Below are 22,065 nucleotides of genomic sequence, written 5' to 3' on the forward strand. Positions count from 1 at the left end.
TGTGTGTGTGTGTGTGTGTGTGTGTGTGTGTGTGTGTGTGTGTGTGTCTCCAGAAGGCCATGTCATCAGCGCTGGGTTCTGTATGAGTTATAAAGTCCCGGTCGCGGTTGGGGGGGCGGCGACCGGCACCGCGCCCGGTCATGCGCGGTCACATTCCGCAGCAGGACATTTGAAACGGGAGCAGACACTGCTGCTCCCAGGGAGGGGAGAGGAGGGAGAGGGGGAGGGAGAGAGGGGGAGGGAAGGGGGGAGAGAGGGAGAGAGAGAGGGGGAGAGAGAGAGGGGGAGAGAGGGGGGGGGAGAGAGAGGGTGTAAATGCCACTCCCAGGGAGGGGAGAGGAGGAGGAGAGAGAGGGGGGAAGGGAGGGGGGAGAGAGGGTGTAGATGCCGCTACCAGGGCACGGCATGGAGGCGAGAGGGAGGGGGAGAGAGCGGGAAAGAGAGGGAGAGAGGGGGAGAGAAGGAGGGAGAGAGGGTTAGGGAGGGGGAGGGAACGGGAGAGGGGGAGAGAGAAGAGAGAGGAAGAGAAGAGAGAGGGTGAAAGACGTGAGAGAGACGGTGAGAGGGAGGGAGAGAGAGGGAGGGAAGGGGAGAGGGGGGTAGAGTGGGAGAGAGGGATAGAGAGAGGGGGAGGGAGAGAGGGGGAGGGAGAGAGGGGGAGAGAGGGGGAGACAGGGGGAGAGCTCGCAGGAGGTCCACATTACTCACAAGACACGTCATTCTCTCGCCGGGGGATTGGAGACAGAGAGACGCAAGACACGTGCACACACACACACACACACAAACACAACCGATACTTCATAAAGAAAATACCAAAATTCAAACCCCCTCAAAGGTTAACCGTCTGGAAATCTGCGTGGCCAAGTCAGGGTGTTGAGCTGACGAGAATAGCAAATACTAGCACCTTCTTTTCTGAGCATTCTAGTGCGTAATCTGCGAGGCGCTCCCAATTAACACACATCACACCCTCACACTTGCACAACACCGAACAAATTAAATAAAGTTTCGCACTTGGAACACTTTTGGAAATAAACACGACGGGGCTCAGCAGCGATATCATGAACGCCTCAATCCACATCTGTTCATCTGAATGGACACATCACCAACACCCCGACATGTTCAAACCCTCCACTCTTACCTCATGATGGTGGAGAGCACTGGGAGCACAAGAGAGAGGGAGAGACTTGTTGACAACACATCGAGAACCAAACCGGGCTGGGGACTTGCAGGGTATGGTGTGCTGTCCTATGTGGCGGCGGGCTGCCAGCTCGAATTCTGAGGCCGTGTAACGATGATATGAAAACATGTCCACTCCAATCTGAAGCCCTTAATGCGGGCGCTTGTCTGCTAAATCTCTGGAATGGTGACGAGGCCTCAACCATTTTTTATAAGCTGTTCTCATGGACGCCGACCAGAGGAGACTTGATGAGATGTTGGGACTATAATTGTGTTGAGGAGATTACTGGTTCCCGACTGAAACCAGAGAGAATCCAAAGATTATATAAAACAGGGGGGCAGGGGGGCTTTTAATGTGAAGGAGCCTTTGGACACACAGCCCGTGTTGAAGCTGGGTCTCCCTATGTGATGGTTAGTCTTATCCTTAATGTCCAAGTGTGTTGAGATCATGGTTGGCTCAACAGAAACATATTCAGTCGGAGTGCAAGGAAAGATGACTCATAAAAATAGAGGCGCAGGGGTCTTTAAATGTGAGGCAGCTTGCGGGCGTCCAACAACATTTGAAAGGTGATTGGATTAATTATCTCACAAAGTGCGTTGATACAACTACTGCTTCTTGATAGAGGTGATTTCCGTTATGGGGCACGGGGGCTTTTAATGTGGAGGAGCCTCTGGCCAGACGTCTCTGGGTGCAGACAGGGTCTCTTGAACCATATGCGTGAGGCTAGCTCATATCCACGCGCTCACAGGAGCCAGCAACGCCGCGTGAACACACGTCTATTCAGGGCGTCAGCAGGAACACGGCTAAAAATAAAAGCCTTGCTTAAACACGTCTGCCGGGAGAGGACACACACGCTGGAGATTAGGGGGTGTTTTCAGAGGGAAAGAGGAAGCTTTTCTGGCATAAAATGATTAATTGAAATGGCGTTGAGTTAGAGAAGAGTCTGGGTGCTACCATATGGATTTAAATATTGAAATATGAGATCTATGACGTCAAGACAATAGGAAACATTCAATACAGAGACGGGAACTTCACACTTTGACACCAAAAGTTACAGACTCTGATCAACCGAATAAAATCTGTTAAGCCTGTTAAGTATGCAAACATTATACAGTGATTAATTACACTAATAATTATCACAGTAATACAACTGAGTAATAATATGAGTAACCATAATATTAGGTACCATCTTTATATAGTTATTACTATCACTCACAGCTTGGACAACACAACACACAACATAATGATCACAGTTTATGTACAATCTCACAATTACAAGAAAATAATTATGATGATTACTATAGTCCAAGTTCATATTTTACTACCAATATAGGCTACTAATAATTATGAATATTATTAACATACTATTAGAAACACATTTACACCAACACATCGTTTGCATATTACTATTCAGAACAAGCTGGCCGTAATACTGCTTGAATATCCCCAAGCAGTGTACACACACACACACACACCCCCACACACACACACACACACACACACACACACACCTGCACACCTACCCACACACAATACTATATAATAGATTGGTGGTGGTATGGGCGGTGGATTTATGAGTATAAGTCAGAGCAGTAGTATATCAGTATCAATAATTCCTGAAGTATTACCGGGGTGCAAGGGAGAATAAATCCCCACAGTTGCCGCGTGTGCTGTTGGTTTTTTTTCCCTGTCTCTTTTTTAATATTTATTCAGCACATCCCCGGGTGATCCGACAGAGGCCCCGGACATTCAATAGCGTAATCACAGCTTGTCAGCGCAGCAGCACTCTCAGAATAGACGGCGATAGGGTTGCAGCGTGGCGGGGGTGGAAGGGTGGAGGGGTGGAGGGGTGGAGGGGTCACCAGGCCAGGGGAGAAACCAGGACTGGGTGCTGCCCCTCGCTGAACGTCGGTGGTAATAACAGGAAGGACACTCCTCTCATTCCCCAACACACCTTAGCATCATTATGTGTTCTGCTGAAGGTTTCATTGGATATACGGTGAAGCCGGTCTCAGCCTGTTTCTTAATTTTCTTTGGTGTCATTCATTTAAAATAGCTTTGTTGTATACAGGGGTTTGTGCTTGGCACTTACTGCACCGACAGTGATATATTGTTTCTCTTTCTTCTGACAAATGTACTTACTGTAATAATATAAAATGTAGTAAAAGCAGTACCGAAACGAATCCCCTGTATGTTCTGTGTTTCCGTTTCCTCCAGAGCCTTCTGAGTGGGCCGTACACTCCTGGACGACAAAATGATGAAGAAGTCCAAAATCGCCGACCAAACTGCCGCCGGGCAGGGGGGTGAGTAAAGGCCAGAGGTCGTCCTCTCTGGTTGCCATGGCTGTCAATCAAAAGGTCAGGGAGCACAGCCCTCACACCTCGCTGAGCCAGCGTGTCGGCTTTCGATCCATCGCTATGTCAGGACGTAAGAACAAAGAGATACCTGAACAGGAGACGTTTGAAGGTTGAAGACACGGAGCTCGGAAGACGAGGATGGCCGGGAGCAAACGTAGGATTGTACTTTTTAAAACGTACAATGCCTCTTCTGGTGATTCATTCTCTCTGTATCTGAATTGCAAAGGATTATTGTTAGAGAAGAGGGGAAGTAACTGCTTTTAATTACTGAAGTGAAGAAACTACCAGAATGAATCCTTCCAATTATAATCAAGCCAAAGTCTTCTGAATGATACGCCATAGTATGTGAAGATGTATAAATCCATAGTAACAATGGCCGAGAAGAGCCTTGTTATTATGCCATCTTCAGATGACGGAAGTGGTGAAAAAAGTGACCTTGACATCATGGCCCCTACCCATATCCATCAGCCTGAACCCTCTCTCATGGCCCTGATTGGTTCATTCGACACGTCAATCAAACAAGCAAGAATAGAAGAATTGAAGAATGAACGGGATGTTGATCAACTTCGAAGTAGAATTAATTCTTATATAAAACCGTTGAAACAGAAAAACAAAGGAAGAGCTGATGATGAAGAATGATAATGGAGCAAAACAACAACAGAAACAACTCGAGTATCATCTCCAAACGTGAAGATCCTCACCGAACTTCAAGATGATTGCGACAAGCTGGCTGCCTCGTCGTCATAGACGGAATCAGACGGCAGAAGACAGAAGCGATGATTAGCGATGACACATCTCCAAGACCCCATCCAGTGGAAGCTGTTTTCTAGCAACACATTCCACACAACAACAGATCCATCCAGCAGATTCTCTCAAGGGGATCTCGCTGTCCAGCAAACCAGTCCAACAACAAAATACATAATTTCTAACATTTCTACAACTCACAACTTATCCATCCATTTTCATACGATTTGTCTAAGTTGTCTTTCCATTGCTTTGGCCTGTACCAGATGTATCCCTTTGTTTTCCCCCCACCCCCACCCCCCTCCCATTGTCATTGTGTTGAACCCACCTGTCCTTGTACACTGAATGTCGATGTGTCTTCGTATCACGACTCTCCTCTCTCAGGATTCGTTTCATTGTGGTTGTGTTCTATCTTACTGTCCTATTTCCCCTCCCCGCTGTTGTGTTGCCTGTTAAGTCGACGTTTCCGATGACGCTCAGCCCGGGGAAAGAGGTATGCAAAGTGATGGAAAAGAACAAACTAACTCAAAAGCACATCCGTACCACTCAAAAATCTTGAATCCACCGGCACCACCTTCTCACATCGGCATGACGGTGCACTGACTGGGCTGCGGTGGCATGTGTGTTGGGGGCTCCCAGTATCTCCCAGTGGGCCAGAAGATGGAGGTAGGGCCAGAGTAGAGGCCTGGCTCGTAGTGTCACAACAGATACAGAACATCTGGTACAGGGGAGAATAGACCAAATCCATCCTTGCTTCTCATGCTCCGGGCTGAGGAGCAAAGCTAAAACAAGATAATGTAATCCCCTGTAATCCTGCTGGTGGTAATGTTAATCTTAATATACTTTCCGCTACTGTAGTTAGAATAATACTGCTTTTATCAGCCATTTCAAGAGCACAGTTCTGTCCGTGTTTGTGAACTTGATCTCAGGGTGAAATGCCACTGATCTAAATTCATGTTTGACAAATATTACTATTTGTCGCCTTTAAACAAGTTAGCAACTGAATTATTTTCAGACAAGCTAGGAGTCATGACAACAGGAAGACGGTACCAAACGAATGTGCTTCAGTTAGAACGCTAATATATTCTGTATAAAGTGGGCAGGTTCACAAATCTAAACTGAACTGTGTTGAGTGATAGCAGAAGCATATGAAATATGGTAATCAAGGTCTGTAAATGTGTATTCAAACTAAATATCATATTCATATATATCATATTATTACATAAGTATTACGATATAAATGTTTAAAGTGAATAAGAAAAATTAATATTTTTTCATTATTTCAGATAGGGTTAGGCTTCATTGAAATAAGTACATAGTTTGTATATAATAATTACTAGGTAAACAACCAAAAATATGACTATTAACATATGGAAATAACTGAATCTTTGTTCCCAAATTTATATTTTAATCATATTTATATTTGCTAATATAATCATTTTCTTATGTACTAAACATTTTAGTTTGTATTAACATTGAAGGCTACAGAAAAGAACAACGGAAAATATGAATATTAACATACAGGAATAATTAATGTCCTTTAAGAATTGATATTCTAATCATATTTATATTAATAATGGATTATTAATATATTATTTATATCCTAATATAAATAATTTTCTTACTAAACATGTTAGTCGGTATTAACATGAGGCTACAGTAGAGGTGACCCTCCTTAACCCTCACTGTGGACTCTAGCCTAGTTCTATTGCGATGGCCCGCCTGCGTTCCCTGTGCCTGTACTCTGTACCTCTTCCCGGCGTTCCCAGCGTTCCCAGCGTTCCCTGTAGCGTGTCCTCCTGTTCCCAGGCATCCGGAAGAAGTCCAAGGTGCCCGGGGTGATGATCACCCAGTTCCTGGAGGAGCTTCCAGAGGGCGCCACCACCCCGGACTTCACACGCAAACCCATCGCCCTGACCATTCAGGAGGGTAGGTACCCCAACTCACTACTAACCCTGAGCCCAACTCACTACTACCCTGACCAAACAGGGTACGTATCCCAACTCACTACTACCCTGACCCTACAGGGTACATACCCCGACTCACTACTACCCTGACCAAACAGGGTACGTATCCCAACTCACTACTACCCTGACCAAACAGGGTGCGTATCCCAACTCACTACTACCCTGACCCTACAGGGTACGTACCCCGACTCACTACTAGCCCTGAGCCCAACTCACTACTATCCTGACCCTACAGGAGGTACCCCAACTCACTACTAACCCTGAGCCCAACTCACTACTACTCTGACCAAACAGGGTAGGTACCCCAACTCACTACTACTCTGCCCATACAGGGTAGGTACCCCATCTCACTACTACCCTGACCCCAACTCACTACTACCCTGCCCATACAGGGTAGGTACCCCAACTCACTACTCCCCTGCCCATACAGGGTAGGTACCCCAACTCACTACTACCCTTACCATACAGGGTACATACCCCAACTCACTACTACCCTGACCATACAGGGTTTCTACCCCAACTCACTACTACCCTGACCATACAGGGTTTCTACCCCAACTCACTACTACCCTAACCATACAGGAGGGTTTGTACCCCAACCCACTACTACCCTGACCATACAGGGTAGGTACCCCAACCCACTACTACCCTGACCCTACAGGGTACGTACCCCAACCCACTTCTACCCTGACCATACAGGAGGGTAGGTACCCCAACTCACTACTACCCCAACCCTACAGGGTACATACCTGTATTTAATTCATGAAACTCAATGACACTGAATGACTGTTTCCATCAATGGTGAACATTAGGACATGACCAAAGTGCTCACACGTAGGAGGAATACAGAACACAAACTTTTATATATGAGAGTGATCATCTGATGGGTAAGAGGCCTCCCAGTGTCTGGTGAACATGTAATCCTACCCTCACTCAAGGCTTGTTTTACCCAATATGTACATGGAGACGGCAGATGGACTCATAATTCATGATGAGGACACGCATTGCTACTTTGACTTGGAGAAATAAATAACTCCCTATTTGGGAAGAGACAGTCAACTAATTACATGGCTTTACAAGATATATAGATTTATATCAAGAGAGAGAGATACATTGATTTATATCGAGAGATACAGAGATACATCGATTCATATCGAGAGATACAGAGATACATCGATTCATATCGAGAGATACAGAGATAGAGATTTATTTCGAGAGAGAGAGAGAGAGAGAGCGAGAGAGAGATCGAGAGAAAGAGAGAAATCGGCCTTGCCCCTGTACACTGATGGGGTGCGTAGGATTCTGGTTCCTGACTTGTTATTCCCCTCCCCAGGTAAACTGGCTGTGTTCAAAGCCAAGGTGGTGGGGAACCCGTACCCCAAGATCAGCTGGGCCCGGGCCAACGGCGAGATCATCTACCACCCGGAGACCTGTATGCAAAAGCACGACGACGTGTCCGGGGAGCACACCATCGAGGTGAGCCTGCACGTAGAAACACACCCTATAGAAGCTGATCCATTGATCAAAAGGCCTGAAAATATATAGAAACAGTGTTTTTCGTGTATTTTGTATATTGTGTCTTTCTAAAATTCTACAATTGAATTTGAATCTTTAATGTCTTTGTACTTTAAATAGGATAATAAATCAATGTACATTTTTCTTTAAGGGGAGGTGGTATATTATGATCACAGGGGAATGTAGATGTCTATGTATCTATATAACCTGCGCTCTGAAGTGAAGGTATTCTGATTAGGAAACCTCACACGTTACACTGTGCTCAGTTTGCCAAGGTGCACCCAGACGATGCAGACACCTACAAGTGTTTCGCCACCAACGACCACGGCAGGGCGATGTGCACTGTGGTGCTGAACATCATCGAGGGTAGGAACTCGTTCATCTCTCTCAATCCTTCAGAATTAGCACAGGAAAGACTTGATCATTTTACAATTAAATATCATTATAATTGTATGTACGTCCTTGGTTGTATACGGGGAAGGGGTTAACCTAGTGGTTGGTGGTGCTTGGAACTTAGTTCTATGAACATCCTTACTGTACTGACAGAGATATATTGTTGTTTATCTTTCTTCTGACAAATGTACTCATTGAAAGTTACATTTAGGGCATTTAGCCCTAAATGTAACTTTCAATGAGTATTTTCTTCATTCATTCATTTTTTTTATGCGTGTGAAGTGTGAAGACTTTACTATGTAATTGAATAGGACTTTAACAATTTTGCTGACTATAGAAATTGTGAAACTTGATATATATACTTTTCTTATCCAGTTGGATTCCGTAGGGACAAGGAACTTCAAAAAGAAAAAGTAGAAGGTGAGCTTGTATTTAAATCAATAAAGTTACAAATAATAGAAAAGCGCTGATATTAATTATTTTTCCTCAAAAATAATTACCTAAAAAAATATTATCTACCCCATGGTCACTGAAATCTTTTAATGTGTGCTCTGAGCTCATAGACAATATACTTTTTTACAAGAAAACAATTGCCATTAACTATGTGACGTGCATGAATCCATAACCCACCTTTCATTTCTGTTTGTATGATTCCTCAGAGCCCTTAGAACTAAGAAAACAACTGAAGAAACGGTAGGCAAAAACACAGTATCTCACAGTGTTGTGATTGTAACCAGGGCCTTGAACACCTACACTAAAATACAGCCTAAAACACAAAGTTGGCAGCAGTTATATGTAAAACGTGAAAGAAAAAGGCTTAGTTTTAACAAAAAAAAATGTATTACTCTGAGCCATAAAAAGCACAGCCCAATGTTTTCCAAAGTGAGAGGCGTTAAAGACGCCGTCTGGTTCTGCAGAAAGCCCGATGGGACCCGCGAGGGGAACCCCATGGATGACGAGGAGAAGGTGTGGGAGATCCTGCTCAGCGCTGATAAGAAAGACTACGAGCGCATCTGCATAGAGTACGGCATCACCAACTTCCGCGGCATGCTGAAGAGGCTGAGCGAGATGAAGAAAGAGAAGGAGGCTGAGGTGGCTCAGGTAGGGCTGTGTTCCCCCACACGTCCTCATACTGGAGCACGATGGAAGGGGAGAACAGATACTGGTGTGTGTACACTACAGAGAATTCTCTCCTGACCATTCCTGGAAGGAGGGATCCCCCACTCTGCATTCCTTCTGAAGATTACTTCCTTGCTCATTATTGGAGTTTTTTCTTGCCGTCTGGGGGGCTAGGGTCAGGGGGTGTCATAAATATATGGCCTGTTAAGCCCTTTTAGACTGTACCTGTGATTAAGGGCTTTACACATACAATTGAATTGAAATTGAATGAATAAAAGACATGTAAAAGACATGTAATGATAACTACATGAAATGGATTATCCATGAAAATCGTGGAAATAACAGAACTGACGTTTGTATTGAGGAACGCATCCCATTTATGGGTCTGTTTTTTCATTTATGAATTATTTATCAGAAGAAAAAGGGCTGACGTTTCTATCTCTTACTCATGGTTCATTAGCAATAAATATCAACTATCACAAATAGTGTGACACCGGAATGCTAAGGGAATGTTTACCGCCATGTTCAAAGGAACAGTCGCTGGTATGTACAACAACCACAGCGAGATCGAGGTCGAGGTCGAGATTGTTTGATCACGGCTTTGTCTGAAGACATTTCCTTCTTCTTTTGTGATCTCTCATCTCCTGCTGGTGTTGCAGTTTGTGTCGCACATCAACACTCTGAAACACATTGACGTCAAGGACAACGACTGTGCCACCATCGAGATCGACATGGACCTCAAAGACCCCAACAGCAAGGTCTTCCTCTACAAGGTAAGACCCAACAAAAAGTGTGTTTTCCATGTGTCTGATGTCTTTCATGAGTGATGGCTCTCCACCCGTGTTTCTGGTAACAACGTGTTCCCTTGCTTGCAGGATGGAGTCATGGTGCCCTTCACCCAGGAGCTTGGGGATGAGCTGAAGCACAGTTTGAAACGGGTTGGAAAGAAGTATGTGTTCTCCATAAAGAAACTGGGAGCAGAAGACGCTGGACTTTACTCAGTGGACGTCGGGGGTGTTAACATTTTCTCCACTGAATTTAAAGGTAAGTCACCTCAGGTATGATAGGTTTGCTAGCGGCAGTAGCTCAGGAGGTAGAGTGGGCTGACATTCAACCAGAAGGTTGCTAGTTCGATCCCTGGTTCCTCCAAGCTGAGTGTCGAGGTGTCTCTGAGCAAAACACCTTAACCCCTTACTGCTCCCAATGATTTTGGCTGTCGCCTTGCGTGGTTGACTGCCGATTTTGTGTGAATGTGTTTATGAATAGTAGGTCGCTTTGGATAAAAGCGTCAGCAAAATGCCCTAAATATGAATGTAAATGTTTGCTATATTCTGGGGATTCACTTGTGCTCTATTCATGGTTGTCCATGGTTGTCCTATCTTATTCTTCTGCTCTTCACCCTACCAGTCCCTGAAGTCGAGTTTGCCGTCAAAATCCAAGAGGTGAAGGCCATGGAGAGGGAGAACGCTCAGTTCCAGTGCGTCCTGACCGCTCCCATGAGCGAGATCAAATGGTTCGGGAAGTCCGTCCCGCTCGAAGACGGGGAGAAGTTCCAGATCCTGGTGTCAGAGGACAAGCTCATCCACAAGCTGATTGTGAAGGACGTCATGCCGCTGGACGGAGGCATCTACGCAGCGGTGGCAGGGATCAAATCCTGCAACACCTGGCTTATCGTGGAAGGTGAGTTCCTGTTGTCCTCTGGTTCATGTTCACTGCAGTGGTGGAATGAGCTCCCTGCCGTGGTCAGGACCGCAAAGACTCTCTCCAGCTTCCGCAAAAGACTCAAGACTCACTTTTTCGGAGTTCAATTAGGCCCAGTCCCATTTCTCTCCCCTTAACAAGAACACTTGCTTTGAGTGTCCTTAGCTGCAAGTCAGATACCGAGTTGGCTAGCGTTCAAGGGTTGATTTTATGGGAAAAACAGCACTCCCCCTTGCTCCCTTAAGTATTGGGACACCCTACCCCTTCGCGGGAATGCACAAAATCTAGGGTTAGGGCTCAAATCTAGAGGAAGGGGGAGAATTGGAACAGGGCCTTAGACTCTGCATAGTCTCCCCCTTACCCCCCCACAGCTCTCTTACACACTTTTTGTATGTTGTACGTCCTTGCACTTTAAAAATAATTATTTTGATGCATTGTGTAGCATCTTATCCTATCTATCTTTGTTGTATACGGGGAATGGGTTAACCTAGCGGTGGCTAGTGCTTGGCACTTGGTTCTATGAACATCCTTGCCGTACCAAAAGCGATATGCTGTTTCTCTTTCTTCTGACAAATGTACTTATTGTAAGTCACTTTGGATAAAAGCGTCTGCTAAATGCCCTAAATGTGTATATAAAAATGTAATGTTCATGTTGCTCTTCCCCATAGTGGGAGACTTAGGGGGAAAGGAAACTCAGATTGTCAAAGCAAAACATTGACCACCGTGGTTTTGTTATGGTCCGTTTGTGCAGCCGATAAAGATCCGGCCAACAAGGGGAAGAAGGGCGCCCGCAAGGACACGGTGGCGGGCGGTGGCAGCGACGAGGAGCTGATGAAGATCGCTAAGGACCAGCAGGCCAAGTACGAGAAGGAGATGGGGGCGAAGCTGGCGGCAGCCAAGAAGGCCAAAGAGGAATGGGAGGCCCAGCAGGTGGAGGCCAATGCAGCCGCCGCCAAGGCCAGGATGGAGGCTGGTGGTGCTGGTGATGGTGCTGTTGACGCTACTGGTGGAGCTGGAGGTGGAACTGGAGTTGGTGCTGGAGGTGGAGCTGGGGGTGGTGGAGCTGGAGGTGGAGCTGGAGGTGGAGCAGGAGGTGGAGCGGGAGGTGGAGCTGGAGGCGGAGCTGGAGGCGGAGCTGGGGGTGGAGCCGGGGGTGGAGCTGGAGGTGGAGCTGGAGGTGGAGCGGGAGGCGGAGCTGGGGGTGGAGGTGGTGCTGGAGGTGGAGCTGGAGATGGTGCTGGAGGTGGAGCTGGAGGAGCAGGAGGCGGAGCTGGAGGAGCAGGAGGTGGAGCTGGAGGAGCAGGAGGCGGAGCTGGAGGAGCAGGAGGCGGAGCTGGAGGAGCAGGAGGCGGAGCTGGAGGTGGAGCTGGAGGAGCAGGTGGAGATGGAGGAGCAGGTGGAGATGGAGGAGCAGGTGGAGGTGGAGGAAAGGGAGGCGATGGAGGTGATGAAGACGGCGATAACGACGGGGCGGAGGGGGAAGGAGGGAAGCGTAAGAAGCGTGTCAGAGACGCCCCTCTGATCCCAGAGACCGTTGTAGGTAAGGAGTTCATTCTGCACCATCGATAGCAGATAATACCACCATATATTATGTTTTTAGAGTTATTAGAGATGTTATCGATTTGAATATTTAAATGTGTCCAAAAAAACTGCTAAAACTGCGAGAGAGTTTTACCAGATTTAGCACTATAACTGCCTAAATACTAACGTATGTTTAGTAGCAGCATAATAGTAGCATAGACTTGTACTTTGTGTTAACTACATGTTTATCTCAATGTGTATAAATATATATTTGCAGTTTGATTTTGGCGATTAGAGGGTGTAACAGCAACTACCAGTCGAAATACAACCCCCCCGCCAAAAAACTGAAAAGTCCTGTGTTTGCTCTACTGTTAGCTCCACAAAACTAACACCTATTAAAAATAAAAACATTCAAGAAAACGACCCTACAATTTCCCCAAAATGGCACTAGAGAAGATTGGTTAAATCATTAACCCCCAGTCTCTGTTGGTTGTTTGTAATGATTGTGTTGGTGCCTCCATCTAATTGTCCTGATGTTCGCATCCTTAATGGTAAGGCAGTCCAGTAGTAGTGTTAATATCGTCATATCGTCAGCAGCCACGGACAAAACAGCCATCAATGAGTGTGTGATAATAATTAGTTAATCTAGACTCTGCATAGCCACCACCCACCTGCTCCAACCACTCTTACACACTGATGTATGTTGTTCGTCCTGGCACTTAAAAACAAAAACATCTTATCCTAGCTGTCTTTGTTGTATACGGGGAATGGGTTAACCTAGTGATTGTGATGCTTGGCAGTTGGTTCTATGAACATCCTTACTGTACCCACAGCATTATATTGTTGTTTCTCTTTCTTCTGACAAATGTACTTATTGTAAGTCGCTTAGGATAAAAGCGTCTGCTAAATGCCCTAAATGTAATTATGAATATAAAATGTAAATGTAATTACGATGGCGGCAAGCCGTAGAAACCAAAAGCTGGTGGTTGTCCACGGTAACAGGTAATCAGGCTCCGGGGGACGGAGACGGATCTCCTGGGGGGGGAAAGGCCTCCCTTAGGGGGAAGCAATCTGCGGGGGACCGGCAGGACCCATTGATCCCAGAGACAGTGGTCGGTAAGGCCCAGGGCAGGGTGCCAGGCCCCGCATGGGAGGCTCTGGGCCCGCAGCAAAGTCATCTGATCAAACGGATGACTTTCTGGGCCGTTTGAAGGCGTGAGCTTCCCCCTGTGCTAGATAGACCACTGGGAGCAAACATTTGATCTCTAGAGGAGATTAAATGGAGCTTTTCTTTTTTTTTTGCAGAGATTACTGATATGAGCCAAGCTTTGCTTTAAGGTTGATATTACCTTTAGGGAATGTTGATGAAAACCATATGCACATATATATAAATATGTATCAAAAAAATTATATATATATATATATATATAGGCCTATGTACTTTTTTTAATTTTGCTACTGCTTTCGCAACTCCAGTTGCCTTTTAAGTGGATATTTTCAAAATGTTACAATAAGTGCAGAGAAGTCTAAGAAGTTTGAAGGGGAATACAATCATGCATTTACGCTAAAGAGCAATGAATCCCTCCATTGTATTAAGATTAAAAGGAGGTTCATTACGAGTAAAAGGTTTGTTATCAAGTGACGAGTAAGTAAATTAATGGACAAATGTTGGTAGATCAGGCAAGATCAGGTACAATATGAACCTTGACAAAGTGTGAGGATATATTAAGGGATACAGGGACAGGCAATCACTTGAAGGAAATAAGTAGAAGTTCATAAAGTACGACTTCAAACTGGTGTCAATTATAGAAGAGCATTCAAACATCAACTTTGAAGTACTACTTCAAACAGCTCTCAATTATTGAAGAGCATTCAAACATCAACTTTGACATTCAACATGCATTTATAAACACACACAGCATGGATCCAACAAGAAATGTCAAGGATGATGTTTGATCGATTTTAGAGTTGAGGGAAGCTGATATACGTATTTACTTCCATACGTACATCACATGCAGCTGTGTATGCCATGCAGCAATGTATAAAGTTAACATGCATTTACTCGCTCTCACTTTGCCAAGCTGCGAATCCACTAACCCACCGGTGGTTAACTCACAGATCCAGGTGTTCACTTCCACGCTGGGCTTTCTGACGTCAAAGCAATCGTCGGACAACCAGCGGAAATGGAGTGCAAAGTGAGCAGAGAAGAATGTGAAGGATTCTGGTACAAGGACGGAGAAGAGGTGAGACCTTGGAATCGTAGTCAACATAATGATGGAGCCACAGGTCTGACTGTAACAACACAGTGTTAGAGTCTCAAGAGGGTTAATGAGTAGTGGGCAGGCTGGTCTCGTGGTTAGGGTGTTATCAGCTGAAAGGTTCTGGGTTCGAAACCCAATGTCCATAGTCTCCCTCTGACATTCCTTGAGCAACAACCCCTACCTGCTCCTAAATAACATGTCAAAACAACAACATGCTTATTTGTTAAACCATCTACTAAATAGTATGGTATCATTCATTATTAACATAACATTAACATTAATGATTGAAACACACTTCATCATTGAAGTTTTTCAAACTGAATTCCACACTGCAACACAATGTCTTATAACCTGTCCACCTTTCCCCCTTTCTAGATTAAGTCGAATGAGGATTTTACCATCTCTAAAGACGGAAGTTTCCACCGACTGAAGATCAGTAAGGTCACGGATGAGACGAGCGGGACGTATCGCTTTGAGGCAGATGGCCGCAAGACTGAAGCGGTCATCAGTGTTGAAGGTAAATAAGCTGCCCTTTTAAACCAGTGAATACATGCATTGTGTTAGAGCATTCAATAGCTTTGAATAATGTGCGGAAACTAAACTTCCAGGAGGTTGGATCATCTAGTTAAGTAGTTAGGGTACAAACTACCCTAACTAGTAGTTAGGGTGTGCGTCTTCCAGCATGGACGGCTCTGGTTTGAACTCCAAAGCCACAAATCTACCTGCAGGCTTCTGAAAGCCTGATCAATACCGGCTCCTTAATGTCGAAGAAATTACTATTAAATACACTGTCCGAATCCCTGAGTACTTGAGTAGGCCTACCCACTTTTGTAGGCGTTTTTTTTTAAGCACTTGAAAGTGAAACTATACAGTTCACTGTACGAACGGTCTTCTCTGGAGGGATTTATTGTATAATGGTGGCAAACAAGAACTATTTAAAACAGCCTCTCAATAACAATGCATGATTGTGCAACGGCGATGGCCATTTGACAATTTTGTGACATGTCGTGCTCCAAAACTCGCCAAAATACTAACATTATAAATCTGGAAAATGACTACAATACTATTTTTCAAATATTTTAGTTTAGAGTTTATAGTTTTCCTTTGCACCCCTAATCAGAATTCACTGTAAATCGCCTTGGAAAAAAAAGATCTACAAAACAATAAACAGCGATCCCAACCATGACAAAATATTCCAAAAAAACACAATCTCCTCTGTTTAACTGACCTGCCTGATGCCATGCACTCAGATCCGCCCAGATTCAGCGCGGAGGACATTGAGGCCTTCAAAGCTCCCGTCACTGTGAAGAAGGGGCAGAAGGCCAACTTCAAGCTGCCCTACCTGGGCCGCGAGCCCATGAAGGTCCAGTGGTACTTGGACGGGGAGGAACTCTCCGACCAGTCCCACATCCGCATCGACAACAGCGAGGGCGAGTGCCGCTTGCTCCTCAACAAGCTGCAGCGAAAGGACAGCGGCGAGGTCAAGATCAAGCTCAAGAACGAGTTTGGGAGTGTCGAGGCGTACAGCCAGCTGGTGGTTCTGGGTAAGTGTGTGAAATGCCATTTCCACCGTTAGGCACAATCTCTCTCGTAAGGAGAGTCCAGGCATTCAGTTACAGTCACTGTGATATGCCAGGCGTCCAGTCGCAGTCACCGGAACAGGGCACATCCACGCATTTAAAGTTTGTCATTAACTAATCGATGGGCTGATCCAACGTAAAGGATGAGCGACAGAGGAGAATGTGTTGAAGAACATTTTCTGACCCACAGACCGGCCCATGCCGCCCATGGGGCCGCTGGAGATCGTGGAGGCCTCGTCCTCCGCCATCGAGGTCAAGTGGAGGTCGCCCAAGGACGACGGCGGCTGCAAGATCGACAACTACATCATGGATCGCCAGCAAGTGGGGCGCAACACCTGGAAGAAGCTGGGCTCCATCGGACCCGAGGCCAAGTACCGGGACACCGACGTGGACCACGGCCGCCGCTACTGCTACCGCATCCGCGTGGAGACGGAGATGGGCATCAGCGAGCTGATGGAGAGCGAGGACGTCCAGGCCGGCACAAAAGGTACCACGTGGAGTCTTACTTTGACATGGTTCAGTGTTTTACCTTTGTTTTGACTACGCATACGCACACACACACATACCTGTTTGGAGCAATTACATTTATCTTTTAGGCTCTACAAGTGGAAGAAAAGATGAATGTAAATCCCAAAAAAAAATTTTTAAATTATCCAAAAAAAATTATCCAAAATTATTAATTAATTGATTGATCTTTATATCGTATAATTGTTTTTTTTTATCGTAATTATTACTTTTAATACAATTTTTATCATACACATTACATTAAAAGTGTGATTTTACTTGGTTATCCCAGCCCAAGGTGAAAACGTCCAAATCCCTGCCAGTGAATGAATGAATTACTAGAAGTTAGGGTTAGGGTTAGTATCATTCTTTTAAACCATGAATCATTTACACAAATTCCAATTTCCCAGCATACCCTGGGGCTCCCTCGGCCCCGAAGGTGGTCAGCGCCTTCAAGAACTGCATCAACCTGACCTGGGTCGCCCCGGGCAACACGGGGGGAACCAGCATCCTGGGGTACAACGTGGAGAAGCGCAAGAAGGGGAGCAACCTGTGGGGTGCCGTGAACCCCCCGGACCAGCTGGTCAAAGGTTCGTGGCTTGCACGTCCGACAGTACACCACGGGGGTCACATGGCAAAGGTAATGGGCCGTGTTCACCTCCTAGAGGCTTCCTTCGTACCCCTAGGGGTACTTTGGAGCACTGCAGGGGGTACTCAGAAATAAAAAAAGAATTATATATATATAACTCGAAAAAAGAAAAAATGTTTTTTGTAAATCTGACAAGGAATAAGGAGAATCAGCGAAAAATACAGCACATCCAGAAATACCAAAATGTTATCAGTTTCAGGAGGAATATATTTGCACTGGATTCACCTCTACATGCTCTGACCCTCCCCTGGCGTTGTGCTTCTTTTGTGGGGAGAAATTAGCCAAATTAGCCATGTTTCTCATTAAATTGTGAGTATTTGCACCCTTTTAATGTTCAGGTTTACACTGCCTAATAGACCGTACATACATTATTAATGTTTCACCTGCCGGTAAAGGGGGTACTCAGCAGAAAAGATATACACTAGTTGCAAAAGTTTGAGACCACTGATCTAAACGAGTTGTGGGGATCCCCTCGCCTGGTTAGCGTTACAAACCACGTTGGTCGAAAGGAGAATGGGGCCAACAGCCGCTGGGTCAGGCTGTGTCTCTAAACTGGATTAAACTGGATACGTGACTCTTCACAGGGAAGAGCTTCGGAGTCAAAGATGTGAACGAGGGACTGGAGTATGAGTTCCGCGTGGCCGCCGTCAACGACTCCGGGGCTGGAGAATTCAGCAGCCCCTCAGAATTCGTATTCGCCAGGGACCCCAAAAGTAGGTCCTTTTACTCCTCCATGTCGCTTCAGGGCTTTCATTGCAATAAAAAGTTGAACCCTCCATCAATTCAGTTAGTTCAGATCTCTCATGAACGCTCAGCTACACACAAGACTCCATTCAGCAGACCCCATACCTGTGAAGCGCAATGCTTAGCAACACATTTAACTCTTTATAATGGACAGTTATTCTGTATCTCGATCCTATGGACTCCTTGAACGCTGAGCCACAACACATGACCACTCTCTCTTCCAGAGCCACCCGGTAAGGTCATCGACCTGAAGGTGACGGACTCCAGCTACACCACCTTGACTCTGTCCTGGACCAACCCGAAGGACCTCCCGGGGGAACAGGATGAGGCCAAGTCCTACAACGTGGAGATCCGGCCCGCGGAGAGCCCAGAGTGGGAGCGCTGCAACACCAACGCCATCACCAGCTCCAGCTTCACTGTGAAGAGCATGAAGTCTATGGCCATGTACTGGGTCAGGGTCATCGCCCTGAACGAGGGGGGCAGTGGAGAGCCCTGCGACCTGGACAACTACGTCCTGGCCATGCCCCCGCCTGGTAGGGATGAGCACCGCACACATCTCCATCTCTTACTGAACTAAACACTACTGGTCTACTGCTGTAGATTTGTTGTACACAGGGAATGAACATCCTTACTGTACCGACAGCAATATATTGTTGTTTCTCCTTCTTCTGACAAATGTACTTATTGGAAGTCGCTTTGAATAGAAGCATCTGCTAGATGCCCTAAATGAAAATATTTAGTAGTCATTCAAGTGTACTACCTCTACTAATAAATAATAAGATGATATTAATCATAATAATAAAACAATAATGTAGACTATGATAACATGTTCTTATAGAATCGATGCATTGTGTCAGCTGACTACGATACAAAGTCAATTTGTGTGAAAGTGTTTTGACGACAAAAAGCTTAGTTTTCATTTGAAATCTGTTTACCCCTTCCTGCCGTGCCCAGTGAGACCGCGGTTCACCAATGCCAAGATCAAGAGCTTGGTGGTGGTGCGGGCGGGAAACTCCACGCGTTTCAACGTCGACTATGAGGTGAGCTCATCTTAGGCCGGGGGAGGGAGAGCCAAAAGGTTCTAGGTTTGAAGCCCTATATCCGCAGCCTAACCTGTAGGCATTGTTGAGCAAGACGGCATTGAACATTAACATGACCTGGCCAGAATAAATACTTAATAGTACATTAATAAAACAGATTAAGATTCTTTATTTTTCATGTACGATACAACAAAATGTGATCTCTGCATTTAACCATCACTAGGATCATTTAGCCACTACTAGGATTATTTAACCATCACTAAGAGTATTTAACCATCACTAGGATCATTTAGCCATCACTAAGAGCATTTAACCATCACTAGGAGCATTTAACCATCACTAGCAGCACTAGGAGCATTTAACCATCACCATGGTGCCTTGCTCAACGGCAGGAGTATTAACCCAACATATGTCTTTTGGTGTGGGAGGGAGATCCAACAAACTCCTCCCATCAGTGAAATATACTCTGGGACAAGAATGCACAAAGATGCATGAGTTACTCTAGGGCTAAGGGTGACTGCTAATGACTAAATTCTAAAAAAAGCTGAGCTCTTAACCAAAGCCTTAACTGTGCCAAGGCGTCTCCGTGGCCGGAGGTGAAGTGGCTGAAGGATGGAGTGCCTGTCTCCAAGAGGGTAACCATTAGCAACACAGAGGGTGCCTCGCAGCTCCTCCTCCCCTCCGCAGAGAGGTCCGACACGGGCGTGTACACCATCATGGTCAAGAACATCGTGGGCCAGGAGTCCTTCAGCGTGGAGATCAGAGTCACAGGTCAGACCACCGGGGGAGATGGCTACAACTCTTCCTTTCTCCTGTCTGTCTGTCTGTCTGACTGTCTGTATGTATGGTGCTCTGCCAACAACGTAATAGTGGAAATGCTCCACAACGCTCCTGTCAAGCGCCAACATGTTAAATATTTCTAAATCGGGTATCGACATATTTCCAAATGCAGATATTTTGTTTTTTTCACCCTGAAACGGTTCTATTTAATTAAAATATTTATTGGAATACCACTTCAAAAAAGCTGAACTACAATATAACGAGTAAGTGCGGTGTGGAGGAAGTCAGTGCCTTTCGGATTCACTCTTGGTCCGAGTGTATGTGCCTGCGTGCATACGTGTCTGTGCTTCTGTGTGCGTATGCGTCTGTGCTTGCGTGCGTGTGTATCCGTCAGTGGAGGCTTCTCCAGTGAGGAGAGGGAGGAAGATCCTCCTTAACATTGTTGAGAATAAAAAGTGTAGATTGCCCAGACTACTGTAATGAATTAATGCCCTTAAATATGACTACTTTAATGCCTTTGTATATGTAATGTTCGTTTCCCTGGGTAAAGGGATATTAGCACCCCCTATCGCCTATTGAATATTACTTCGGGGAGGACGTTCCTCCCTCAGCCTCCATTAACTCCCATTCATTTCTCGGGAACTACTGGCGGCCGGTGGATAACATGGGGGTCAATGGGAGAGAGGAGGAAAGTCCTCCTCTGAGTGGGTGGGACTAGCTAAGGGATCTGAATCGCGTCAATGTCTATTCACGAATAGGCTGGAGCCCTGGCTGCGCTATGAACCAATAAACAGGAGCCCTGGCTGTGGAGCAGCCCGGAAGGAGGGTTTATCCCTTCAAGTCTCTAGGCTGTGAGAACCAACGAACCCGCTTGCATGCCTCATTTCCACAGAGCGGTGCGTTACTGTTCGTTGCGGTACAGTGCGGCTCTGTTCGCTTATATTGGCGTTTCCACCAAGCGGTGAGGTTTATATTGGCGTTTCCACCGCCAAAAGTCTGCCAAAATAAAAAAAGAGTCTACCTATTTTTCGGTACTCCACCGTTGGGTTACCAAGCCGTCTGAAAGGGTGGCGAAAACGTAGAGTTACACTTGCCGTTACTCTGAAATAACGTTTGGTATGACCAGGTCACTGATATCTTTGCAACACAAACAGCGAGGAGGATTGACTTGATCTATAAATGAAGTCCCTCAATCTTATTTGGCTTAACACCATGACCAACATTCTGAAACATCCATTAACATACACATTTGCCTCAAACAATGTTAGGCTTACAGCCCATGTCAATAGTTGTGAAATTATGTTCTTGTTGTTCTTTTAATTGTTTGTTACTCTGACCGTTTAATATTGTGGAAAAGATGTTAGAGCATGATGCATTTTAAATGGCATTACTTTTAGTCTTGTGTCTTCAGTTTTCTTAAAACAATTGTAGCAGATTTTTTTATTTAGTTTTACAAATCAAGAGTAGGCCTGATTTGACGAATTGGCTTTGCATCGTTTCCTTCTGCCCTTGTAGTCTAAGACATGCTGCCCACCAGCTTTCAAAGTACAATGCTGCCACTGGTGGATTTGTATAAATTTTATTCACATAATTATCCCTCCCTGCTATTTTGTAGTTCACCAAAACACCCTGAAGCAACTTGATTCTCACATACTTATGCCACCATACGCCACTAACTGTGCAAGCAGGCCAATGGCAACCAAGCGCGCAGTCCTTCCTCCCTCACTTTAAAAACCACCAGCCGCCACTGGTATCCGTGTGTATGTGTATCCGTGTGTATGTGTGTCTGTGTACGTATGTGTGTGTGTCTGCGTGTGTATGTGTGTGTATTAGAGATGCGGTTGGTGGTCGCAGCCACGGACTCCGCGGCTAAACTGCGGATCGGGCAGCTGACGTGACAAAAAATAATATTTTAATTAAATTCGGGCGGGTGGCGGTTTAACCAATCAAATTAAAAATATATACACATTGTTAAATATCGTTACCTACATCTGAGCACACTTTGAAATAGTC

General features: G+C 45.5%; 1 protein-coding gene across 2 annotated transcripts in view; it reads left to right on the forward strand.

Moving 5' to 3' along the window:
• The window catches only part of LOC311339400 (immunoglobulin-like and fibronectin type III domain-containing protein 1), a 29,271-nt gene that overhangs the window by 1,335 nt on the left and 5,871 nt on the right, over positions 1-22,065 (forward strand). Inside the window, exons 2-22 of one of the 2 annotated variants that reach the window (XM_084464777.1) lie at positions 3,395-3,480; positions 4,736-4,771; positions 6,088-6,207; positions 7,579-7,721; positions 8,027-8,126; positions 8,529-8,573; positions 8,813-8,846; positions 9,071-9,254; positions 9,932-10,045; positions 10,148-10,316; positions 10,680-10,952; positions 11,725-12,513; positions 14,613-14,737; positions 15,131-15,272; positions 16,006-16,299; positions 16,526-16,822; positions 17,250-17,429; positions 18,073-18,201; positions 18,457-18,765; positions 19,187-19,272; positions 19,851-20,043. In XM_084464777.1, the coding sequence (XP_084320903.1) occupies positions 3,432-3,480; positions 4,736-4,771; positions 6,088-6,207; positions 7,579-7,721; positions 8,027-8,126; positions 8,529-8,573; positions 8,813-8,846; positions 9,071-9,254; positions 9,932-10,045; positions 10,148-10,316; positions 10,680-10,952; positions 11,725-12,513; positions 14,613-14,737; positions 15,131-15,272; positions 16,006-16,299; positions 16,526-16,822; positions 17,250-17,429; positions 18,073-18,201; positions 18,457-18,765; positions 19,187-19,272; positions 19,851-20,043 (3,811 nt within the window). In that variant the 5' untranslated portion in view covers positions 3,395-3,431. The remainder of the gene's footprint in view (positions 1-3,394; positions 3,481-4,735; positions 4,772-6,087; positions 6,208-7,578; positions 7,722-8,026; positions 8,127-8,528; positions 8,574-8,812; positions 8,847-9,070; positions 9,255-9,931; positions 10,046-10,147; positions 10,317-10,679; positions 10,953-11,724; positions 12,514-14,612; positions 14,738-15,130; positions 15,273-16,005; positions 16,300-16,525; positions 16,823-17,249; positions 17,430-18,072; positions 18,202-18,456; positions 18,766-19,186; positions 19,273-19,850; positions 20,044-22,065) is intronic. The other variant, XM_084464778.1, reaches the window with a different exon arrangement.

This window comes from Micromesistius poutassou, assembly GCF_964030765.1.
Source record: "Micromesistius poutassou genome assembly, chromosome: 2".
Taxonomy (NCBI): domain Eukaryota; kingdom Metazoa; phylum Chordata; class Actinopteri; order Gadiformes; family Gadidae; genus Micromesistius; species Micromesistius poutassou.